Source organism: Mesoplodon mirus, assembly GCF_964341445.2.
Source record: "Mesoplodon mirus genome assembly, chromosome: 14".
In the NCBI taxonomy this organism is placed as follows: Eukaryota; Metazoa; Chordata; class Mammalia; order Artiodactyla; family Ziphiidae; genus Mesoplodon; species Mesoplodon mirus.
Genome location: NC_138990.1, coordinates 15,186,387 through 15,211,763, shown reverse-complemented (window position 1 = coordinate 15,211,763; position 25,377 = coordinate 15,186,387). Strand labels below are relative to the sequence as shown.

The following is a 25,377-nucleotide window of genomic DNA, read 5'->3' as shown; positions in this document are numbered from 1 at the left end:
GTGAAGCAGGTGGTTCCATGGACCAATGGCTTGGACGACGGGGCGGGCTTTCGATGAAGGGAAGGCAGTGGGAAAGATGGCGGCGGCCCTGGAATTCTCTGGGTGGTCGCAGCGGTGGCGGCGGCGTTTGTCGGCTCGGGATGGGTCCAGGATGTTGCTCCTTCTCCTTTTGTTGGGGTCTGGGCAGGGGCCACGGCAAGTCAGGGCGGGTCAAACGTTCGAGTACTTGAAACGGGAGCACTCGCTGTCGAAGCCCTACCAGGGTGAGGCGCCGGGGGCGAGGTGGTCGTGCATGGGGAGAGCTTCCGGACCTGAGCTTGTCCGTACAGGCGGGGGCGGTGAAGGGCTTCATGGCCCCGAGGATGCTGCCGGCTGTGGGTGGGGGCACCGGGGGCTCTCGCTGTGTTTGGGAGCCACGGGTACGAAGGGCAGGGGCCCGTTTACCCTCCCTCCCACCCCGGAGTTAGCGCTGGAAGTTTCCAGCAGGTCGAAGCCGCGCTCTCGGATGCCACTAGCGCCGGGCCTGCAGGAAGGGGAGCTTAGAGTTGGACAGGAGGAATGTGGGAAGGGGAGAGAACTGCGACCGATGGGAGTGATTGAGGGCCACTAGCAATGAGCCGGGCTCCGGATGGAGCCGTGGATGTGCTAGAAATAAAGCAGGCGGCAGAGGTAGGGTAGAACTCGGCCGGACTGAGAAGATAAAATTCTGTTGTCAGTTAAGACACGTGTTCTTCTCCAGTCCAGGAGTCCTATTGATGAAAGAGGCTGGTTAGCTTTGCTCTGTTTAGTGTTCGTAGGCTGCTAGGCACAGCTTATCAACCAGAAAATTTACATGGTTAGCTACAAAGAAGACCAAATCAGTGTAGATGGCTTAATTAACACAAGCCTGTTTCCCCACTGGAGGATATGGGGACAGCAAACAAACAAAAACACAAAGTGCAAGAGTGTATACACTGCTGCTAAGGGTGATTATTTACTTAGCAGATGCATCCAGTGCCTTCTCGTTGCTAATACTGTGGGTTATACAGACACAAAGTTCTCTCTCTCAAGGGGCTGATAGTCTGAGGTAAGGAGAAAAGTAGCTTCACGCTTGGATTGTTCAAAGAAAGAATGTGATTAAGCCCCAGAGCCCCAAAGGGTCGAGCTCTTTTGGTATAACTGGGGAAATTTTTTTATTTCATGGTGCTAAAATTTACTCACATACAAAATGGGGAAGAATGGATCTGAACTGTGGCTACTGTGGCATGGATAAAGTGACAGCCCTGATGTGCTCTGGGGTCTTCACCTGAGGAAGTCTTTGTGAAAGGAAACTGTAAAGATGCTAAGGAGTTGAGATGTTATGAGCGACAGAAGATGGGAGATCGAGTGACATGAAAGGGGAAAAAGCAGTGATGACTCCAGCTTTCGGAGGGTCCATGGTGGCTTTCCGAACGGGTTGGTGTTGAAGAGAATGAACTGATCTGCTTCCTCTCCTTAGGTGTAGGCACAAGCAGTTCCTCCCTGTGGAATCTGATGGGCAATGCTATGGTGATGACCCAGTATATCCGCCTTACCCCAGATATGCAAAGTAAACAGGGTGCCCTGTGGAACCGGGTGGTAAGAATCTTTCTCCCTCCTGTGAGGCTGACCCAGAAAGTACTAAAAAGTTCACCGGTGGCATACTGACTTAATTTCACTGTCTATCCCAGTATTCTGTCTTCTGTGGATATCAGGGATTTTCATTTCAGAGATGATCATGACCTTCATAATGAAATCAGATATTTAGGGAGATGCTCTGTTGCCCTAAGTATATTAAATAATCAATTTTGATTCTATTTTGTGAAAATAGAAAAGTAGCAGTCTTTAATTCCTGATTGACCTGATAGTGTTATTTTGCAGGTTAATAAGTTAACTCATGTTTAATTACTTTGCTTTATGAAATAGAAGACTGCTCTTTTAAATTTATCTCAAGCTTCATCCCAGTAACACCACCCCCTACCCCTTGTTATTTCCCTTTGAGTCGAATTTTAAATTTTATTTTCGTGTAAAAGCCACTTTGAGCCCTTGATCATTTTATTTGTCCTTCTCTGGGCCTTTTTTAGCTACATTGTCTTCCTTGAGGTATGGCGGCAAGAAGTGAATGCAGTATTCCTGGTGTGGCTGCACTGTGATTTTGTACAAGTGTAAGATGATGCTTTCTTTTCGGCTTCCAGGGCTCTTTCTCAATCTTTTAGGACCACTTTTAGGAGTGACCTTGGCATCCTTTAACACTTTCTCATGGGTTCGCAGAAGCTAAGAACTTACTTGTACATGGTTTTTATCATTAGTTGTAGACAAGTGAATCTCAGAAAAGGAAATGATTTATTTCCCCTGTTCATTTTGTGTGGCAGAGAATTCTAAAGGAGCAGCGGGATGGGAAGTTTCTACGTGGAGCTATTTGCACAAGCTGGCCCCTTATCCCAGATTACAGTGCTGAACTCGGTCTTGGACAGAATGCAGGGCAGTGTGTTCTGGTAGAAGAGGTGAAGGGCTGGCAGTTGAAAGACTTGGGTTCTCAATCTAGCTGTGTCACAGACCCACTGTGAGCCCTGGCAGTTATTTATCCTCTCTCAGTTTGCAGTTTCTCCAACTGTTAAATGAGCTTCATAATATCTGTTCTACTTGCCCACCAGGGTTATTGTGAGAATAAAATAAGGCAATAGACATGAAAAATCTTTGGAAAGTTAAAATGGTTATAGAAATGTGCTGTTGTTTGTTACACCTCTGTTACAAGGTTCACTGGTACAGGTCTATAGATTGTAAATGATTGTGTCCAAGACTTTGCTGCTGTCTTTCTAGCTGTCTCTACGTAACCCTTTTATGTAGCAGTGATTCTAGTGTAGGATCTAGTTATCTTGCTCTTTTTCAGATTCTCTGATACCTGTGTTTTTTGTTATTTGACTCTCAGAATGAGCTTTGGCATTGTTTCTGAGTTATTTGAATAGGATGGATTTGTTTGAGCAGTTCTCAAATTTGGCTGTCCATTGGAGTTGGTGGCTGGGTCCCACCCCCAGAGATTCTGAAATAATTGGAATGGGGTGCAGCTTAGATACTGGGATTTTTAAAAGCTCTCTAGGTGAATCTAATATGCAGCAAAGTTTGAGACCCACTGTTAGACATAGCCCTGAGCAAAACTGTATAGCATTGCGCTACACAAGGCTGTATAGCATTGCGCTACACAAGGCCAAGGATAAATGGCAGACGCCTCTTGGCTCAGTGTGAACTTCTCTGGCCCTGCCCTTTTCCCAGAGGCATCATACCTACCCATTGGCTATGGGGCAGCTTCCTGCCATTGAATTTCACTCTTGCTATGAAATCTAAATGAAATAGCAGAAAGATGAGAACCCCGAATGACAACACAGGGATTGGGCTCATCAGAGGAGGGAAAGCTATTGGAGATTTCAGGGTTGTTTGGTGAACTCAGAAGTATCCATACCCCTTTTATTTTTGACTACGTACTCCTAATACTAACACTTTTGGAAGATTTCCCAGAAATTAAAAATGAAAACAAAATAATCTAGCAATATGTTGCTCAAGAGCCAGGACAATCTTTTCTTTTTTTGGCCATGCCACGAGGCTTGTGGGATCTTAGTTCCCTGACCAGGGATTGAACCCGGGCCCTCGGCAGCAAAAGTGCGGAGTCCTAACCACTGGACCGCCAGGGAATTCCCCAGAACAATCTGTTTGGAGGGCCTTTGGCTGGACCCCACTGGTCTATCTGCTCTTCTTTTCCTTCTTTCTTCACGGTGAACTTTAGCCAGGAGCCTCTGTAAATCAAATACCCACTCTGGTTTGAAAGTCGGTTAAAAGTGTTCAACTATTTAGAACACTTAACCATCCACTTACCTCCTTCTCCATTTTTCCAAGGTTTTGATACACAGTTCAAAAGAAGAAAAACAAGAGTCTGTTTGGTAACCACCTCCTTAAATGTTTTTCCACCAGAGGCTGTCCCTGTGCTGGGGATGGTGGTGTTCTCCTTTGGTGCATTTGTGCTCCTTGGCTGTGGGCCTGAGGTTGGTGGGGGCATAGCTTACCCCTTCTCAAGGGAACTCTGGGGTGCCCCTCAGCTTGGCATAGGGCCAAGTCTAGCCAATTAGAGTTGTTTATAGCATCTGCTAATTATTCCTGGAGACCTTTGCAGAATGACTTAGCTTATCTTTTTCTTTTGTAATGAATGGGGCTTTGACCCTTCTTGAAATCCAAGCTTTTTAGAGTCTTTCTGTCAGAGGGGTGATCTTAAGTTGCCGATGAGTGTGTTAATTAATCAGCCACCTCTGCTCTGTAGGTTGAGATCCTTTGCTGGGTGGATGTAGGATCACAGTGCTCTAACACGAAGTTCTCTTGTCTTTTCCAACTTTGGAGTGCTATCCTGTTTCTGTTGAGAGATGGTGAAGATAATGGGGAGGTTTATTCACTTTTCATATTAAATATCATATACAGTTGAATGGCTCAGTCTGTTTAATTTTACCACCCAAACACTTAGCAAGTCTTAGATCTCGGTTTTACCCCTTAGCCCCACGTCACCTGCGTTTGTGTTTTCTGAGCCTGTAGACTGTGGATGAGGGCCTGAGGGCTTCGCGTTTCATGTTCCTCATTGATTCTAGGGTCTTTTTCACTTTAGCCATGTTTCCTGAGAGACTGGGAGTTGCAGGTGCACTTCAAAATCCACGGACAAGGGAAGAAGAACCTGCACGGGGACGGCTTGGCGATCTGGTACACGAAGGATCGGATGCAGCCAGGTACTGGGACCCTGGGTTGCTCTTGTGGGGTGTGTGACAGGCCTGCTTTTTTGTGTGCCCTCTTTTTGAGAAGGGTGCGTCTCCACAGTGCCAGCGGTTTTCCCTCTCCCTTGATGTCTGTAGATAAAGACTGGCCTGTCTAGTCTCTAGAATGGGGTCTGAGTCCTAAAAGCAGCTGAACTTGACTCATCCCGGGGTGATTTCTTGCTAATTGGTAACTTCCGCTTTCCCTTTGAAACCTCCCGGCCCGTTGGCCGGAGGAAGGCACTGCCTGTCCCGACGCTGACATTGGGCACGCTGGTTTCTTCTGGGCATGCATAGTGACCGATCTCAGAACTCCTGAGTCAGGAGAAAGGAGAAGAGTTATCTATTTTTCCTCGTTGTGCGGGAGCCATTGCTCCAAGTTATGGCAAAACTCGGCCTGATTTGACCTGATCTCTTCTGCAACAAGAAGTGGAAACTTGGGAATCCAGTTCTCTCAGGGGTGTAGTCGTCACCAAGTGTTTGTGAAGCAGAATTCTTTAGGGGCGCCTTAGCAACCAGTATGGATCAGGGAGCAACTGGGATGCTAAACAGGGTGGTGCTGGCCTTCTCTCTTTCCCCGCCTTTAATGACAAACAACTGCAGGTGCTTACTGGGTGCTTGTTACAGGCCGTGCCCTTCACTGGGTGCTTTTACAGCTGTTTCCTCATCTTAAGGAGAGGCTGGGGAGTCTTTTGAATTTCACTTTTTCCTCTATCATAGTGATGTATTATTCCTTTATCAACTCTTGGCTTTATTTCACTGTTCATCATCTGTTCTCTCTCTCTAGGGCCTGTGTTTGGAAACATGGACAAATTTGTGGGGCTGGGAGTATTTGTAGACACGTATCCCAATGAGGAGAAGCAGCAAGAGGTAATGGCAAGTGTCAGAGCTTAGGTCAGCTGCCCTGACGTCACAGCCCTTTGCCTTAGGAATGTCGTTCAAGAGGAAACAGGGGAAAGAAAGTGAGGGGTTCGGTTCTATTTTCTTCACCTGCTGAACTTCAAGAGTTAACATCTCTGTCAGGGTTTTTTCTAGATAGAACTGTTTATGGTGCACAGTCTTGGGAATGGCTCTCACGAATGGGGGCTTCTTCTTTCGTGTTAACAGTGCGCTCTCTTGTGCACGTTGGGAGCCCCTGGGCTTGAGCATGCGTGGCTGGTTGGTGCGCCTAGGCCAGCACAGAGCAAGCTGAGTTTATGTACCTCCACTCCCCTGACGTCCTGTATCACTGCTGAGCTCTCTTCTGCAGCTGCTCCCCCTTGCCAGCATCCTCTTCTTCCTCTTCTCAGAGGACTGCACAGCAAGTCTCCTCTCCTCTAGGAAAGGCTGTAAAAATAAATTGATGAAATCTCAGCATTTTGTTGAAACCCAGTATCTGGCTGTTGGCAGAAGCTTCTTTTTGTTAGCTGACCCTGAGTGTTCTTAAGTACTGTCTTACACTAGCAACAGGTCTGTGCTCGCTCTCTGCCTAATGGCCCTAAGAGCAGATGGTGGGAAGATGATTAGGACACGTTGTTGCTGGGTATCCTGTTGCTAAATAATATTTAGCAAGAAAGGCAGGATTAGGAATGGAGGCAGAACTTACTTTACTTTTTTCCCCAAAAGTTCTTTATGAAAAATTTCAAACTTACAAAAAAATTGGATGAACAGATCATTGTATATACAACACCCAGATTCAACAGTTTTTCACATTCCCCACAGAGTTCTGCTTAGAGGAAGTGGAAAGTGAGACCTGAGTTAGGAGAGGAACCTTTGTTGTGGGTCAGTTATAGACTTGCTTCTCCACGCTGCTTCTGGGCTCTTCCTCCGTCCATCAGACATCAAGCACTTTTCAAGGTGCCAGGCCCTGGGAATTAGCGAGACCAGCACAGTCCTTGCACTTAGTAGCAGGGGTGCTGATGTAGTAGTGAGGGTGCTGATGGGGGTGCTCCAGGGGGGGCTATAGGAAGACCCAGCAGGAGCATCTAACCTGGGGTGGGACGGTGATGGTGGGGACAGTGGTTGGGAAAGACTTCTTCCAGGAAGTGACATGGACGTTGAAATCTGCAGAATTAGGAACCAGTGCAGAGGGAAAAGCCATGTGTTAAGGTGATAAAGTTAGAGAAGGGAAAGTGGATGTGAGGGGAAAAAGGGGGGTCAGGGAGAGAAGAGGGTAGAAAGAAAAACAGGGCCCTCAGTCTCGCCATGTTCCAGGGCCGCCATTCACATTGCATTCTTTGCTGCTAACACTCTTCCCTCTTGAGCAAGTTAACTGGCCTGTGAGATTGAGCAGTGTCTCCTTGGGGGGTTGGTGACTTGGCTGTTTAGACCGGCAGCAGAGCATCCTGAATGTAGGTGACTCGTCCTCACCGTGCACATTGTGGGGCAGGTTCTGAAGGGTGGTGTGTCTGTTGGGGAGTCTGGGTTTCTAAGTATTTTAAGGGGGTAAGTGCATTAAAGGATTTTAATGAGGGGAATGTCATGAGAAGGTTTGCAGTCCCGCTGAAGAAATAGTGGTGGTAGTTAGAAATACATCTGAATAAGAGGTGTGGGCTTCAGGGCTTGACTAGAGTTTTAAACGTGGCTCCCTGTTTCTCCCAGAAATAAATCGTTCAGGCTCTTTTAGCTTCCATGTCTCCATCAGATAGGAGTAATTCTGGTTGAGAGGGCAGATCTGATGGGCCTCATTTTGTAAGGAGAGTAGATGTGAATCAAAAAAATTAGTTTCAGATGGTAAAAATCGGGACTTCTTTTCTGCCTTACTCCCAGCTGCTCTTGGAATTACCTGGAGAGCATTTAAAACTATTGATGTCCAGGCCCCAAGCTCAGAAAGCCTGATGCTGTTTTGTCTTAGGTGCAATCTGGGCAACCTTACTTTTTCAAAGATCTCCAGGTGAGAGTCCCGTACATAACCAGGATGAAGAACCCCTGGATCAACGTCAGGTCATTGTTTCCTTATTATTTATTAAACAAATTTATTTATTAACACTAAATTTTTAAAAAATGAATAAAAGCGGTTTCTGTTTTTTAGTGGCTGTTATGTGCCGGGTACTTTACAGTTCTTACTTTGATCCTCATCAGATCTCCTTATAGTCAATATTATTTTTCCCACTTTACCAATGCATACACAGAAGACTGGAGCAGTGTCTTGTCTAAGGTGACAGCCACCTGATCCCACGGGCTGCACTTTTAATTACGGTGTTCTGCCACCTGCCATCCGTTTCTTCCTCATGCCAGGATGATTTCCTGGAGAACGGAGATGTTCCTTCTCGGAGTGATCTCCTCTGCAATTTCAGTTCTCAGAGCTTATGCTCAGTGCAGAGAGCGGAGAAAGTGTACTACTCCTCTCTACATCCCAACGACCTGGTACTGTCTTAGAGGGTGAGGTCAAAAATGTGTTTTGTTAGCGGCATGGTTTTCTTTGACATCGTACTTAAAGGTGCTAGGCATTGTTTTAAGTGCTTTTACATGCCTTACCTATTTATCCTAACAACCCCTTGGGGTAGATATTATTATTATCCCTACATTATGGGTAAGAAACTGAAGTACAGAAAGGTTAAAAAAAAAACTCGTCAGTGACACCCAGGTAGTGGGTTTGACTCCAGAGACTGCAGTCTCTTTATTTTGCTTTATTATCTTGAGCTCATAAGGAGAGGGTGACAAATATAGTACCTTTAAAAAATTTGGAAACGTCGTGTGTTGAAGATGTGCTGGACGAGGAGGACAAGGAGCAGGCAGGAGGGGCTGTGGAACAGTTCAGCAGATCCCTCAAGGCAGTGGTAAAATTGTCTCTCTGGTTTCTTGTTTCCTTGTCACCAGAGTGCCCTTGACATCGTTGCTCAGTTCACTGTCTACCACATTTGTTTATGAGGAAATATTGGGAAAATACTAGCAACATTAATGCATCTGAGAAGGGGGTGAGGGAGTTTAGGATTTAAGTTGTGTTTAGGCTTGCCTCCCTGAAATCAGGACACGTTCAAAATCACATAACCTCAGTTCCCCCATGAGCAATATAAGAATTGTTTAGGTAAGTCAAGAGCTTTAGTATTTGAAGAACAGGGTGCCACCTGTGCCACAGTGAGATTGTCAGACCATAAATGGCTGTTAAAATGATAGTTGAAGAAATAGAAAATCTGGATAGACTGAATTGGTAATTAAAAAGTGACTCACAAAGAAAAGCCCAGGCCCAGATGGCCTCACTGGTAAATTCTACCAAACATAAGGTAGAATTAATACCAATTCTCAAACCCATATGAAAAATCAAAGGAGCGGATGCTAACCAATTCATTCTTTTTTTTTTTTTTGCGGTACGGGGGCCTCTCACTGTTGTGGCCTCTCCCGTTGCGGGGCACAGGCTCCGGATGCGCAGGCTCAGTGGCCACGGCTCACGGGCCCAGCTGCTCCACGGCATGTGGGATCTTCCCGGACCGGGGCATGAACCCGCGTCCCCTGCATCGGCAGGCGGACTCTCAACCACTGCGCCACCAGGGAAGCCCCCAATTCATTCTTTGAGGCCAGTATTATCCTGATACCAAAGCCGGATAAGGACATCACAAGAAATGGAAAGTACAGACCAATATCTCTTGTGAGTATAGATGTAAAAGTCATCAACAAAACACTAGTAAACCAAATCTAGCAACATATAAAAAGGAGGATACACCATGTATAAATACACTATGTTTATGCTAGGAATTCACAATTGGTTTAATATCTGAGCATTAATATGATAGACTATATTAATAGAATAAAGGACAAAAACCATATAATCATATAAATAGATATAGAAAAAGTATTTGACAAAATTAAATACCTTTTTATGATAATAAAAATACTCAACAAATTAGTGATAGAAGGGAGCTTAACCTGATAAAGGGCATTTATGAAAACCCTACAGCTGACATCATACTTAATTGTGAAAGACTGAATCCTTTCCTGCTAAGATCAGGAATAAGGCAAGACTATCTGCTCTTGCCTCTTCTTTTTTTTTTTTTTTACAATTTTTTTTTTTTTTTTTTTTTTTTTTGCGGTACGCAGGCCTCTCACTGTTGTGGCCTCTTCCATTGCGGAGCACAGGCTCCGGATGCGCAGGCTCAGCGGCCATGGCTCATGGGCCCAGCCGCTCCGCGGCATGTGGGATCTTCCCGGACCGGGGCACGAACCCGTGTCCCCTGCATCGGCAGGCGGACTCTCAACCACTGCGCCACCAGGGAAGCCCTGCTCTTGCCTCTTCTATTCAACATTGTACTGGAGGTTCTAGTCAGGGTAGCTAGTCCAGATTGGGAAGGAAGAAGTAACAATTTCTCTTTGTAGATGATGTGATCTTATCTATAGAAAATCCTAATGAATTCACAAAAAGCTATTAGAACTAATGAATTCAGCAAGGTTATGGGATATAAGATGAACATACAGAAATCTATTGTGTGTTATATGCTTGCATTGAACAATCAGAAAATGAAAGTAAGAAAACAATTCCATTAACTATCATCAAAAAGAATAAAGTACTTAGAAATAAATTTAACTGAAAAACTTATACTCTGTTGAAAGAAACTGAAAAAGAGCTAAGTCAATGGAAAGACATCCCATGTCATGGATTGGAAAATTTTATATCATTAAGATGGTGATACACTCCCCACATTGATCTACAGATTTGAGGGAATCCCTGTCTTTCAAATGCCTAGCTGGCTTCTTTGCAGAAATTGACAAGCTGATTCTACAATCAGTATTGAAATTCAAGAGAACCAGAATAGCCTCCTCTTGATTAAAGAGGAGCAAAGTTGGAGGACTCACACTTCCTGTATTTAAAACTTACTGTAAAGCTACAGTAATAAAGACAGTGTGGTACTGGCATAAGGATAGACATATAGGTCAATGGAGTAGAATTGAAAATCCACACATAAATCCTCACAATTATGAACAAGTGATTTTTGATAAAGGTGCCAAGTCAATTCAATAAGGAAAGAATCATCTTTTCACCAGATGGTGCTGAGACAACTGGATATCCATAGGCAGCATAATGAAGTGTTTCCCTACCTCACACCATACATAAATGTTAAGCCAAAGTGGATCAGAAACTAAACGTGGGCTTCCCTGGTGGCACAGTGGTTGAGAGTCCGCCTGCCGATGCAGGGGACACGGGTTCGTGCCCCGGTCCAGGAAGATCCCACATGCCGCGGAGCGGCTGGGCCCGTGAGCCATGGCCGCTGAGCCTGCGCATCCGGAGCCTGTGCTCCGCAACGGGAGAGGCGACAACAGTGAGAGGCCCGCGTACCGCAAAAAAACAAACAAACAAAAAAAACCAAAAAAAACGTGAATCACCAAAATTAAAAAGTTTTATACTTTGAAGGACACTATCAAGAAAGTGAAAAGACAACCCGTGGAATAGGAGAAAATAAATGTGAATTGTATATCTGATAAGGGACTTGTAATAGTTCTTTATATATTCTAGGTACAACTCAGTAATTAAAAAGATGGCCCAAGTGAAAAATGGCCAAAGGATCTGAATAGATTTCCCAAAGAAGAGATATAAATGGCCAATAAACACATGAAAAGATGCTCAATGTCATTAGCTATTAGGGGCATACAAATCAAAACCACAGTGAGAAAAAAAAGACCACAATGAGATGCCACTTTATATCCACTTGTCTGGCTAAAATAAAAAAAAAACATGATAACGAGTTTGGTAAAGATGTGGAGTAATTGGACCTTCATACACTGCTGGTGGGGATGGAAAATGGTACAGTTGTTTTGGAAAACTATTCCATAGTTCTTCAAATGGTTAAATGTAGAGTTTATATGATCCAGCAGTTCCACTCCTAGGTATATACAGCCAAGAGAAATAAAAACATGTCTACACAAAAAGTTACATGAATGTTCATAGCAGCAAAATAGCCAAAAATGGATCCAACTCAGATGTCCATCAGCTGATGAATGGATAAACAAAATATATCTATACAATGGGATATCATTCAACATTAAAAGGAAATGAAGCATTGATACATGCTTCAATGTGGATGACCTTTGGAAAGATGCTAAGCAAAAGAAGCAAGTCGCAAAAGACTACATATTGTATAATCCCATATATAAAAAACGTTCAGAATAGGCAGATCTATAGAGATAAAGTAGATGAGTGGTTGCCAGGGTTGGGGGCTGGGGTGGGGAGAGTGCACAGGGTTTCTTCTGGGGGTGATGAAAGTGTTCTACAGTTCATTGCGGTTATCATAATCTTACCTGTGAACATACTAAAACCCATGGAATTGTAGATATTTTTTAAATTTTATTTATTTATTTATGGCTGTGTTGGGTCTTCGTTTCTGTGCGAGAGCTTTCTCTAGTTGCGGCAAGCGGGGGCCACTCTTCATCGCAGTGCGCGGGCCTCTCACTATCGCGGCCTCTCGTTGCAGAGCACAGGCTCTGGACGTGCAGGCTCAGCAGCCATGGCTCACGGGCCCAGCCACTCCGCGGCATGTGGGATCCTCCCAGACCGGGGCTCGAACCCGTGCCCCCTGCATTGGCAGGCAGACTGTCAACCACTGCGCCACCAGGGAAGCCCCCGAATTATAGATTTTAAATAGGTGAATTGTGTGGTATGTGAGTTACATGTTGGCATTGCTAACTTTTTACAATGTTGATTAAAACACAACCTGATCATCTTTTCTTGGCACCAGGAAGTCATCAGCTGATGGTCATCTGTTTCTCAGGAGAGCCCAGATGTTGTTGAAAAGTTGCAGAGAACTCAGTAGCAGTCTTGGAGTAGGAATGTCTTCTCTCAGTTGAAATGAGAGTATGGTGGCAAGGGGCCTTCCTGGAATGAGAGCCCAGAAGTGCAGCCCTTTGCAGCCTTGGCCCTCATTCTTCCCAGTGGGACCTTCGGGCCTCACCCCTGGGGGCAGAAACAGCTGGTTGGAAAGCGTTGCGAGCAGCTCACTGCCCTTCTCAGATCAGGCCAGCTTGGAAGTCTAGTTTGAGGTGCTTCCTGTATTTTTTTAATGTGATGATTGTTTTTCCTCTTTTGAAACTGGAAGAAAATTAACAATAATACGCCATTCCAATTGAAAAGCACATTCCCTCAAGTCTTTATGTTGATGAAGACACTAATCCCTTTTGGTCTCTTTATTGTTGGTGGACAGAGTTTTTACAGTATTAAAGGAACTCCATAACTTTTAAATTCTCTTGTTATACTACTTGGATGTGACTTAGGTTTTGTTTTGTTTTTTTCTCAGTCCTTGGTGAGGCAGTGTTTTCTAAGAGACACTCCTTTGGAAACTAGGTCCAGCAAGCTCTCAGATGTGATTAGGTAGTGAGGCTGAGCTTCATTGGTGAGAGCTAGTTTTCAGGGGAAGTAGAAATGTACGGCTTTCTGGTAGATTTGAATACAATAGGATTTTATATACAGTGTCAGGAGATTCATGGGTTCCCCACAGTAGAACTATAGACAGGATCTCCTATTCCATAGAGTTAGCAAGAAGTATTCACATACTACCATAATGGTGGTTAGCAGTGAGATTAAGGTGTTGCCTCTTAGGCTGTGTTCTGCATCTTGGCCCTTTAATCTGGGTAGGTGGTTATGAACTTCAGTGTTTGGGGCATACTTAGAGTTTAAGGTTTCCTGATTTTACAGTACTCTATTGAAGTCCCCACATTACATGGTTTGGGTTTGTTCTAGTTGGGGATCACAACTAAGATAAATGGGATTAAAATCATTCTGTGAGTTTAAGAGTTCATGATAATTAATGTTCAAGTATGTGAAGCACTTCCAGGCAGTCAGCTGGCCTGGAGGCTGCACTATTCCGTATCCTCCAGTTGAGGAGCTTTGACACTTGGAGACAGAGTTACAGCTAGTCTAGTTTAGTAGGAGTTTGGGGGCTTATGGAGCAGGGGCCTTCTCATGCTGCTTAATCTCACTGATGTTACCCATTCTAAGTAGGATGGGTATTGCTCAGTGAACCAGTCACCTCTATCCAGATTCCTGCACAAAGGGTTAGTTGGATGAAGAGTACTGTAGGACCAGCGACTTAGAAAGTTTTGAAAGTCTGAAAAGTATCTGTCTGGGAAGTGGCAGTGAGTGTGTTCTTTTGGTGAGCCAAGGGGCGGGTCACACGGAGGTGTGAAGGGAGGTGCTGTAGAAGAGGCGTTTGTTTTGTTAATTCTTATTTTTATGTAAAAGCTCATTACAGAAAAATCAGAAAAGACTAAAACAAAAACAGAACTATACACACCTTTTTAAAAATGAAAACATTGCATCATATTTAACATACTTTTTTAAACCTTTTTTTAATTTTGAAATTTTTTAGACAGAAAAATTGAAAGTGTGGTAAATACTAGATTCAGATTAATCATTAAAATTTTTTTAATTTTGATATAATTTCAGACTTACAGATAACTAACAGTAATGCAACAAAGAATTCCAGAATGCTCTTCACCCAGATTTCCGAAAACGTTAATGTTTTAGTACATTGGCTTTGTCCTTTTCTTTTACTTGTATATGTGTATGTTTGTCTGTCCCTGTGCTCATGCGTGTGTGTGTGTGTGTGTCTGACCTCATACATATGTGTATATTTTTTCTGAACTACTTAAGAGTAAATTGCCTTCATCATGTTTACCTAATCCTAAATTCTTCACTTGTTTTCCCTAAACACAATGATAAAAATCAGGAACTTAACATTGATAACGATATTATTATCTAATCTACTGACCTTATTCGATTTCACCAGTTGTCCCCACTGTGTCTTTTATAGCAAAAGAAAACCCCAGATCCTGTGTTGCATTCAGTTGTCATATCTCTCCTTTCCTTTAGTTTGGAGCCATTTTCCAGTATTTCTTTGTGTTTCAGGGTATATTAGAGACCTAGGTTTTTTGTTTGTTTGTTTGCTGGTTTTGGTTGTATCTAAGTATATACCAACCATTGTTCGATACTGATTGATCTTGAGAGCAGTGTGGCGTAGTGATTGAGCCAGGGCTCTAAGGCCAGACTACTTGGTTTCAAACCCTGGTTTCACTACTTAATACCTCCATTATCTTAAACAAGTTTTCTTAACTGTGAAATGCAGATACCGGTACTACCTCTTAGGGTTGTGAGAATTAAATTTATTTATTTATTTGTTTTTGGCTGTGTTGGGTCTTCGTTTCCGTGCAAGGGCTTTCTCTAGTTGCGGTGAGCGGGGGCCACTCTTCATTGCGGTGCGCGGGCCTTTCACTGTCGCGGCCTCTCTTGTTGCGGAGCACAAGCTCCAGATGTGCAGGCTCAGTAGTTGTGGCTCACGGGCCTAGTTGCTCCGCGGCATGTGGGATCTTCCCAGACCAGGGCTCGAACCCATGTCCCCTGCATTGGCAGGCAGATTCTCAACCACTGCACCACCAGGGAAGCCCGGGGTTGTGAGAATTAAATGAACGCATATGTGTACATTACTGAGTACAGTGGCTGGCACAGAGTAAGCTTTCAAAAAACGCTAGCTATTCGTATTCACACCACTAGGTGACATTCCCAGGGACATTTTACCGACATCTTGGCAGTAGCTGGTGTGGCTCTGTGCTCTCCCTCTCCCCTCCCACCCTCCTTTTTTTCACATATAGGTTCCAGGGAGCAAACTTGGCCAGCTTCCTCAACTGCACTGGGGTTTAGGTTGGTAAACCTGCTTTAAGAGAGTGGCTCCTAGATGCTGGTTCATAGACTCATATTGGTTGGTTACAGAGTTTCACTGGTTTAAGAATAGAAACAGTGAAGTGACTTTTCATAAATGAGAAATGTTTTATTAATTATTTATTTATTATAAAATTATATAGTTCTTTCTTTTTTTGGATTAAAATGTTCTTTTAAAAAATGATGTTTATTATAGATGGTTGTCCTGTCATTGATTATTATATTTTAATATATTTAGTAGGCAAAAAAAAAAAGCAAGAAAAGGCAAACCTATTAATCCCAAAAATATGCTTAGAGATTTTAGTGGTCCATGACAGCCAATGGTCTGGGAATTACTGCTCTAAAAGACATATGTTTGGCTTTGTGTTTATATATGAACACCTGTGAACAATATATCTAAAAATTCATTAATTTAGTCATTGGTTGAATGAACATTTATTGACTCCCTTCTGAATACCAGACACTGTACTAAATGCTTTACATATTTCATTTCATCTTCGTAATTAACCCTGTGAGCTGTGTATTGTTCTCCCTGCTTACAGTGAGGAAATAGAATCTCAGAGAGTGGTGTAACTGCATTTAGAACCCAGGTCTCCCTGATTACAGAGGGCCATGTGTGCTCTTTTTTACACCTAGTGGTTTGCAGCCTGTGTGCTTTGCACCTGTGGAATTTCAGCATAGGATCCACACAACCACAAGTTCATGAGTCCCTTTTCAATCAAGTTACACTGAAGGTGCAATACCGTGTGGAGGGCCTTGTAATACAAAAAGTTGAAGACGTCTCCCCACCTTTCTGACATCAACCATTTGGACAATAGGTAGGAGTTCCTAATTTTTGATGACTCTTAAATTAGGAATGAAACTACCACCTTTGCCGGAGTCAGGGTGATTCTTCTGCCTTTGGTTCTGGCTACATATAGGCTGCTTTCCAAGGAAACAAAATGAGCTGCTCTGTCAAATGAGTGGGTACCCAAGGAACCCTTCAAGAACTCCTGACTGGGCATAGACGTTAAGATGGCATTTAAAGACATTGTTAATGTGAGGTGGAAGGTGGAAGGCCAAGTCGGGAGTTGCTGAAGTAGACAGATTCCAGCTCCAAAGCTGTGGGACTCTGTCTAAGGCAGTATTTCTTAACTTGGGCTGCACATCCCAGTCGTCTGTGGTGCCTCTTAAAAAATACATAGTCCCATGCCCCATTCTAGACCTACTGAGTGAGGCTCTTTGACTGCGGGACCCACGTGTATGTGCAGTTGAAAAGCTCCCCCAGGTCATCTTGATGCCCAGCTTGCCTCTGGCTGATACTGGCTGATTGGCTGCTTCACCAGCCTTGGGAAGAGTAAGGTCCCCTTAGGTTAAGGATCGCTGTCCTAGGCACGCCCTTGAAAGTTACAACTTCAACTTCTTTTTTTTTTTTTACAACTTCAACTTCTGATCACAGGTCAGGTGCTGGGGTTGATAAATGAAGCAAGCCTTGGGATCATCAGAGCTCACGAGGGCATTTTCAATCCCTTCTTTCCCTAATTGTTCACTGAAGTTACGGGCTTTCTTGTCAGAAGCCCATCTCTGTAAACTGCTGATAACATACTCATGATTCTCTTTTCCTGAATGATAGTTGTAGAAGAGTAGTTTTCCAGTAGTTTAATCATCCACTGATTCATTTCATACCTTTCTGTAATCCTGTACATATGCCACCAGTGGCACAAGAGAAGAGCCGCTGCTCTGAGGCTCACCCCAGACCCTTGCTGTGGCCTGTGAGGGGCTGGTGTGAGCTGGCTCCCTCCTCAACTCACACCAGCCCCTTCTTCACTAGCTGGGTTGAAGACACCCCTGTCATCTCCTGGTCCTTGAATATGCTAACCTCATGCTTCCTGTGCCCTCAGATTTTTTGGTGGATTCCCTCTAACTACTTGGGTCTCAGCTCAGATGTTGTCTCCTCAGAGAGATGTTTCCTCATCAGTCTCTATTGTGTTACCTGTTTTATTTTCATCATAGCATTTATCAGTCTCAAATGATTTTATTTACTTATTTATTGTTTGTCCCCTCCACTTTAATGTCAGCTCCATGAGAGCAGATGTCTGCCTATCTTGTTTGCCATTGAGCTCCCAGCATCTGGGACTGTGCCTGGCTCGTAACAGGTGCTCACTAAGTATTAGAGGGCAGGAACGCTTTGGGTTCTCCACCTTTGCCCACACTTCCTGTAGGGCAGGGCCGAGCTGAGCTTGTACGGGTATCTCTTATTGCTCGTAGCTTAGAACTGTAGCAGTTTTCTGGAGCAAAGCTCAACATGCTTGAACCTTGTGATTTTTCTTTCTAAGTCTGTCCTGCTGCAACGTTCCCACAGAGCTTTTTCTTGCCCACATGTTGTCGGTTAGAATAACTGTTTGGAAATATATGTCCATAAGGCTCAATTACAGGGTAAATGATCCCTTTGGATTAGAGTTAATTTGATAGCCTCTCAAGTGGTGGGATTTTTGTCTTCTGGGCAAGAGCTATATCCTGAGATCCTGGGCAGTAAAGGACATCTTGAATTTGGAAGAATTTAGCCCTCTTTATCACTCCTGTCCCTCCCCTTGCTAAAGAAATACTGTAGTCTGGGTACAGACCAACTCATGGCCTGACTTTTGGACTGTCAGAGACATAAGTGAGACCTGCTTGGAGAGTGTGATGCTGTGTGTTTTATAAAGTTACAGAGAGTTTCAGGACCCCATGTGGGTTAGAGGGGTCTTCCTAGTGGACCCCTTTGAGAATCTGACGATAGCAGCAGACCCTCTCCTTAGAAAATGTACAAACACCTATGCATATAGTTTTGCCTGTAATTTTGAGGGGTATGAGGACTTGCGAAATGCCTTCCATGGACCCTGAAATTCTGTTTGGGGATTTAGATGGGTTTGCTCATCCACCACAGCTGGGTCATAGCTCTTCCATGGCTGTTTCTTTCTGACTTGGTCTCCTGTCTTCTGTGCCCTCTCTTGTTTTTATAATAACCTGCTGGACCCTCTCAGGCCCAGAAGAGACGATATTCTCCCGGAGTCCAGGTACTCAGTTCTTGACCCACCATGGCCATCCCATACTCCCTATGTGTCCATCCAACATTTGCTACTGTTTAGAATCCGTGTGGCTATTGTCTCAGGAGTCACCAGTCTCCGATTCTGACTGCATCTTCACCTTGCATGTTGATTGTTTAGGACAATGAGGGACTCACCAAAGAAGTGGCATGTCTCATGTTTCCTGTCCTTTCATCCCCCTGCCTCTCTGCACTGCCTTAGCACTGGGCTTGTTCTGGAATGGTTAGCTCATTATTTCTAGGGAAGAATTTGCTCCACGAGTCTATTGGAGAGAGAGGGCCTCTGAAGTAGGTGGGAAAATGGGTGGCATGTGGGGCAACTTTCAGTGGGAGAACCTCGCCCTGAGTATTAGTGGGAGAAGTTATGTGTGGTGAAGCTTAAATGGGCTGGATGGTCTTTTGACTAAGAATAGTCATCTGTGGCTGGAGAACACCACCTTGCAGCCTGGTTCTGACACTGCCCTTTCTGAGTCCTGACCCATTTAGCATCATATGCTTATAGAATTTTAGAATTTGAAATGTTCTATCCTGAATGGAAAGATTTCCCTGATTGAACAGGTATTTTCGCAGTACCTCTGTGTGCAAAATACTTGCCCTGGGCGGGGAAGGGATGGAGCTAAGGTGGACACATGCAGAGAGGCATAATAAATGATTTTTCTCTTCAAGAAGTTTACATGGCCATTACACACACACACACACACACACACACACACACACACACACACACACACACACACACACACACACACACACACACACACACACACGAAGAAAAACAACAGTCTTGGGTAGACTATAAGTGCCAAGTGGCGATCTTTGGGAGGATTGCAGTCAGACTCCAGAGTGTCAGAGGGGCCATTTCAGACCCACCCCAAATGGGTGCAAGGATTCCTGAAGGCAGGTAGAGAGGTCCGTCACTTCTGGGCCATGTCCCTCGAGTGACCATCTCAGTGTGGGTTCTTGGGGGCTGCTAGTGATGAGACAGAGTGGTTGTCTGGTCTGCTGTGAGGAGCTCAGCTTTATGTGCAGAATTCCTGATGCTGTTTGCACAGGTGTTCCTAAGAGTACTTCCTCACCGTTCTCTGCTTTTCCTTCCCTGCTTTCCCAGCGGGTTTTCCCCTACATCTCAGCCATGGTGAACAATGGCTCCCTCAGCTATGATCACGAGCGGGACGGGCGGCCTACAGAGCTGGGGGGCTGTACGGCCATTGTCCGCAATCTCCATTATGACACCTTCCTTGTGATTCGCTATGTCAAGAGGCATTTGACGGTGAGTCCCTGTTCTGAAACTGTTGGCGATATGGGCTGTCTCGCTCCCGCTTCCGTGGCCTGGCCCTGATTTATCTCTTCTTTTTTTTTTTTTTTTTGCTGTACGCGGGCCTCTCACTGTTGCGGGCCTAGCCGCTCCGCGGCATGTGGGATCTTCCCGGACTGGGGCACGAACCCGTGTCCCCTGCATCGGCAGGCGGACTCTCAACCACTGCACCACCAGGGAAGCCCCATCTCTTCTTTTTATTCTAGATAATGATGGACATCGATGGCAAGCATGAGTGGAGGGACTGCATAGAGGTGCCCGGTGTCCGTCTGCCCCGGGGCTACTACTTCGGCACCTCCTCCATCACTGGGGATCTCTCAGGTACTGCCATGTGCACTCCTTACTTGCCCTAACTGAGGTCACGTCTCGATAGGCAGCCTGGGTGAGGCTTCTCAGAGGGGAGAGCCAGCCAGGCAGAGCTCTGGCAAACAAATGCCCTGTGAGCGCCTATCTTCCTGCATTCTCGTGACCAGATCCCTTAAAAGCCCAGGCGGGGGGTTATCTAGCACAGTTGTCTTCAGGAGATGTTTGGTGCTAATGGAAAGCAGTGTTTGCCTCTACCTCAAGCCAGCTCTTCCAGCCTGTGTTTTGAGTTCTGTGCTTTCCTATTTCTTGTGCCTCTTTTTATAGTCAGGTTCCTGTCCTTTCACCTAATGTGCTTAGTTCCCTTTCTGTTAACAAAGCTCTTCCTCGACTCTGCCCTCCCTCTTCCGACCCCCAGACTCTCCCTTGTGCCCAGACTTTTGAATGTGTTGTGTGTGCAGAGGCTTGTGTTTCCAAGACATCCACCTCTGTGAATTTACCACATGGTAAATGCTGCACTCGGGCCTGTGCCTCCGCCCTGCTATTAGCACAAGTATTTTTGTAAAAGCTCCTAATGTTTCTTCGCTGTTCTGTGTGCTTGCTGTTTGTCCTCTCTTCAGCTTGTTTGACCAATTACTCTGAAACCCCTGCCTTCCTTGACTTATGTGGCGTTAGCAGTACCGGGCTTTTCTACTGTTCTCTCTCCTCTGGATTTTCCTCCTACTTGTTTCCGATTAGAAGCTTCTTTTATGTGCTTATTCTCTCCCTTGGCTTTAGCATCAATCATAACGTCTTTTCAGAAGAGGTAAAGCATTAAACTTTTGGTTCTTTTGATATAATGTATTATGAGTGAAGCTAGGATGAAGTAGAGCTTGCTTCTGGCAAGAAAGAAAGGCAAATCCCCATCTGAAATGGGCAGCGTCCACTCAGTTTCAGCCATTGTTGCCAATAGAAAATGTGGGCTCAGTGAGGCCATGTCTTCTAGTTTTTCAAGAGAAGCTGGAAATCTGGATTTTTTTAATGAAATCTGATTCTGTAAATCCTGGCAACTAATTTTTTTAAAAAAATCAACCTTATTGAGATATGGTTTCCACATAACAGAAGTATATAGCGTGAAGAGTTTTGACAAATACTTACATATATATAACCACCATCCCATTCAAGATACAGAATGTTTCCATCAGGGAAAAGTTCTCTTGTGCCCCTTTGCAGCATTCCTCCCTTACCTTGCCTCCAGGCAATCATTGATCTGCTTTTTGTCACTTACAAGAGATTAATTTTGGCAGCTAGTTCTAAATACTGTGCAGGTAGGCCAGAGCTGTGGGACATCTTACCTTGGCACAGGTAAGGGGAGGCACAGGCTGGAGATCTTTGCTATGGAATCTTGTTACGTGACTCAAGTTGAAAGAGGTATCCCTGTCCACAAGTTTCCTTTGAGCTTGCAGGCTTCTGGGACCTGCTCAGTTAACCTCCTGTTGTACTTGTCAGTGGGAAGTTGTTCCCAACTGTTGGAAATGGCCAAAGAGAATAATTTTTTGTTTATCCTAAGGAGTCCTTTGTTCTAAGTTCTTGGCGGTAATGCCTAGGTTAGTACGTCCATGTTCTCCGCCTGTAGGATACCCCTAAATACAAATTGCGTCTTTCTATTAAGGTCTTTCTTGTTAACATCTTAACTTGTTTTGCTGTGGCTTATTGGAAACTGCTGAGAAAGGACACATCACAGCTGTCCCAGCCTTTGATGCCCCTACACTGTGAGGAGCATCACTGTGGCTCTTTATCCTGTCCCGTGGTTTAATCTCAGTCCTGGCAGAGAAAACATTTTTTCTAATTGAAGGTAAATCCAGTTTTTTTTACCTGGGGGTCTGCCGAAGATTCTAAGGGTCCAAGCAGCTGTAAGTGCCATCCTAATAATAGAGATGGCAAGAAATCCAGCCTGCAATAACCAACCTAGCAGCAACGAGCTCCCCTAGCACTCACATTTGTGGTCTCTGAATACGAATACCAGTACTAAGAGGAACAAGAGCGTCTTGGGGATATGGCTATTGCCAGGTCTAAGGCAGGAAATACAGGCTGAAAACTTCCTAGAAAAGCAAGGAAGCAAAAACTTCTGGGTTCGTGTAAAAGGACTTGGGAGCCAACTCCAGTAGGCTCCCACTGGATAAAGTTGGGTTGGGTTGAGCTTCAGTAAGAGATACAACTTCGGTGTATTGAGACGCGTCAAGTATGTTTGACTGTCTGAATTTATAATGTTACTTTAAAAAAGGAGAGAAAAAATTGAGTCCCTAACTTCTTCATCCTTCTCTGGTAATTAATAGTGAGATTCAGGGTCACCGTTACTGCAGAGAATTAGGCACAGTCCAGAAGGGAAGTGTGTTCCAGGCCAATAGCCGTGCCCTGCTCATGGCCCATTGAACAGCTGCTGTGAGGCCCTCTCCTGTCTTGCTTGTGTGTGTTGTCCGTGTTAAAGGGAAGCTGTGGGGCTACTGTGTCTCCTTTCACTAGAAGGTTTTACGTGTGATTGGGGGTTAGTTCTTGTATCGTCTCTAAATTTTATTTTATTTTTATTTATTTTTATAACATTGACTTTCGCTTTTTTATATATTTTATTTACTTATTTATTTATGGCTGCGTCGGGTCTTAGTTGTGGCTCGCGGGATCTTCATTGTGGCATGCGGGATCTTTCGTTGTGGCACGTGGGCTTCTCTCTCTCTAGTTGTGGCGTGCGGGTTTTCTCTCTAGTTGTGCGCGGGCTCCAGGACGTGTGAGCTCTGCAGTTGTGGCGCCGCAGCTCCAGAGCGCGTGGGCTTTGTAGTCTGCAGCACGCCGGCTCTCTACTTGAGGCGCATGGGCTTAGTTGCCCCGAGGCATGTGGGATTGTAGTTCCCCGACCAGGGATTGAACTCGCGTCCCCTGAATTGGAAGGCGGATTCTTTACCACTGGACCACCAGGGAAGTCCCTCTCTAAATTTTAAAATTGTATAGGTAATGCATGCTTGTTGATAAAAACCATAAATACAGGATAATGTAGAATATTCCCTGTTCTTTGTCCTTACTTTTAGATGAGAAACAGAAGTTTCAGTTATTTTTTTTCAGGTCACTGTTTGTTAGCCGTGGATTAGAAGCTTGAACCAAGACAGTCTTTTCAGGGTGGCTTGAGTAATCCTTGTTCTCTTTTTCTTTAGACAACCATGACGTCATTTCCCTGAAGTTGTTTGAGCTGACGGTGGAGAGAACCCCAGAAGAGGAGAAGCTGCATCGAGATGTGTTCCTGCCCTCGGTGGACAACATGAAACTGCCCGAGAGTGAGCACGGGGGATCCTGGGGAAAGGCCCCAGGGCCAGTGAGGAGGTTGAGGGCTGGGGGGGGTCTGGGGTGACATGCAATACAGCTGGCGGGGCTGCCTCTTTTCGGGGTTCTTCTCCGAAGCGCTTGGAGCACTTGCCCCTGCTTTCTCAGTTGTCTCCGTGTTCCAGATGAGCAGACTGTGGGCTGTCTAGGTTTTAAATTGCGGCATCCGGAAAGGGAGAGTCTGCGCTCTAGCTCCCAGAAGTGGGGACTCGATAGCTTGTTGGTTGGTCCTTCCCACCAGGCGGGCTCCCTCATTCTGACTTGCTTCTCTCTTGCTTCCTTAGTGACAGCCCCGCTGCCGCCCCTGAGTGGCCTGGCCCTCTTTCTCATCGTCTTTTTCTCTTTGGTGTTTTCCGTATTTGCCATTGTCATTGGGCTCATACTCTACAACAAATGGCAAGATCAGAGCCGAAAGCGCTTCTACTGAGCCTCCTGCGACCACGACCTCTGTGACTGTCACCCAGGAGTGTGGGAGGAGCAGGCACCGGCCTGAGCACATAGCCAGGCGGGTCAGGGACTCGGTTCTGTCACTGGAGCCTTGAGTGCAGGGACGCTGTGTTCCTCTGGTCACCCGTGAGGATGTCTAACTCTGGATCAGGAAGCCCACCCCCCCGGGCCACGCTGCTGTGATGTGCCTTTCCCCGCAGTCCTGCCACTTGGAAGCGAAGAGGGATGGAGAGCATACAGGCTGTCATGATGCCAAAACCACCGGAAAGAGTTTCACAGCCCAGGCTGCCTTGTTGTTGGGCTCAGAGGACCCTCGTGCTTCATTCTTCAATCTGCAAAGACTAGAAGACTGATAATTCCTCATACCTTCCAGCCATCTATCCACTGGTGTTTGCTTTTTGTCTAAGCCTCTCTCCACCTGAGGAGCTTTCCTTGGAAATCTGGATGGAAACTTCTACCCTGCCTTGCCTTCCTCTCCCTCCATTCATTGTCCTCTGCAGATGCACCCGGAGCTGGAAAAGACATCTGGCTGCCTCCCTCTTGGGGCCTGGGGCTGCAGAACAAACTTGAGTTTCACTGACCTCATTAGGTGGCCGTAGGGAGGGGGCATTCTGCTGGGGCTCACTGCTCTAGCCTGTGTTCTTGCGGGTGGATCTTGGTTCTGTTGGTGTGTTCATGACCCTCCCAATTAGGTCCCTTTAGGCCCTCAGCCAGGTTTGGCTGAAAGCTGGTGTGCAGGTCAAGAGAAGCTTGGGAGACGTCACGGATGCAGTGGGACTGTGAAACTGACTGCTCCACGTTTTGACACCGAAAGCAACATCTGTCACATGATCTGACCACGTGGAGATGTTTCTGGACTCTCTGGAGCCTGCTTAGCTGCATGTTTTGTGTTCATCATAATTTTTGGAATCCTACTTAGAGTGTTCAAAATGTAAGGAAACTTTGTTCTTATAGCTTGAGCTTGGATACTCCCCAAAGAGGAAACCTGGCTTCTCTTTCTTAACAGAGAAGGAATGGTTGTTGTAAATCTGGAAGCAGTAGACCCCCGTCATCCGTGCCTGGAAGAGTTCATTGTCATTTGAGCAGCCGAGCCTGAGTGTCCTCTGTGGGTCAGCCCTGATTCCACTGCCTTACCTGATGAGGTGTCACGTGCTGCTCACCTGTCTGCCCTGTGATTCCATTGCTAACAGGCTGGAGGCTCCCTGGAGGGCTTGGACTCTGAGCTCTCCTAGCCCTGTGCTTCTGTATCCTGAGGGAAAGTCTTAACATGGCTGATGGACACCAAACGTGAACTTCTGAGTGGCGTTCCTTTTACGGGTGGGTTTGGCTGAGCCTTAAGCCATCCACCCTTGCCCTGCCTTCTGGGTTGGGAAAGCCCTCTGCTCAGCCCTGAAGGAAAGGAGGGTTACCTTGTCTGGCTGTGGGTTTCGGTTGTCTTCAGCTTTCTTGTATCCTTCCCACAGGCGGTAGTGCTCTCGTGCAGGTGGGATGACTGTGGGACCCT

At 45.4% G+C, this 25,377-nt stretch overlaps 1 protein-coding gene across 4 annotated transcripts; it reads left to right on the top strand.

Annotated features, from left to right (window-relative positions):
• Window positions 1-64: 64 nt before the first annotated feature.
• LMAN2L (lectin, mannose binding 2 like) lies at window positions 65-25,159 on the top strand. Of its 4 annotated transcripts, XM_082641865.1 has the most exons (9): window positions 1,491-1,596; window positions 2,082-2,162; window positions 3,886-3,929; window positions 4,640-4,757; window positions 5,569-5,651; window positions 19,569-19,730; window positions 19,982-20,096; window positions 23,261-23,380; window positions 23,711-25,159. In XM_082641865.1, the coding sequence occupies exons 2-9, from the start codon at window positions 2,120-2,122 to the stop codon at window positions 23,851-23,853; spliced, it is 828 nt and encodes a 275-aa protein (XP_082497991.1). In that variant the 5' UTR covers window positions 1,491-1,596; window positions 2,082-2,119; the 3' UTR covers window positions 23,854-25,159. The 4 variants fall into 4 exon arrangements, with proteins under 4 accessions (XP_082497989.1, XP_082497990.1, XP_082497991.1 ...); XM_082641863.1 differs by lacking the exons at window positions 2,082-2,162; window positions 3,886-3,929 and adding an exon at window positions 65-263 and having other exon boundaries at window positions 1,478-1,596; XM_082641866.1 differs by lacking the exons at window positions 2,082-2,162; window positions 3,886-3,929 and adding an exon at window positions 3,961-4,031 and having other exon boundaries at window positions 1,579-1,596.
• Window positions 25,160-25,377: the final 218 nt, after the last annotated feature.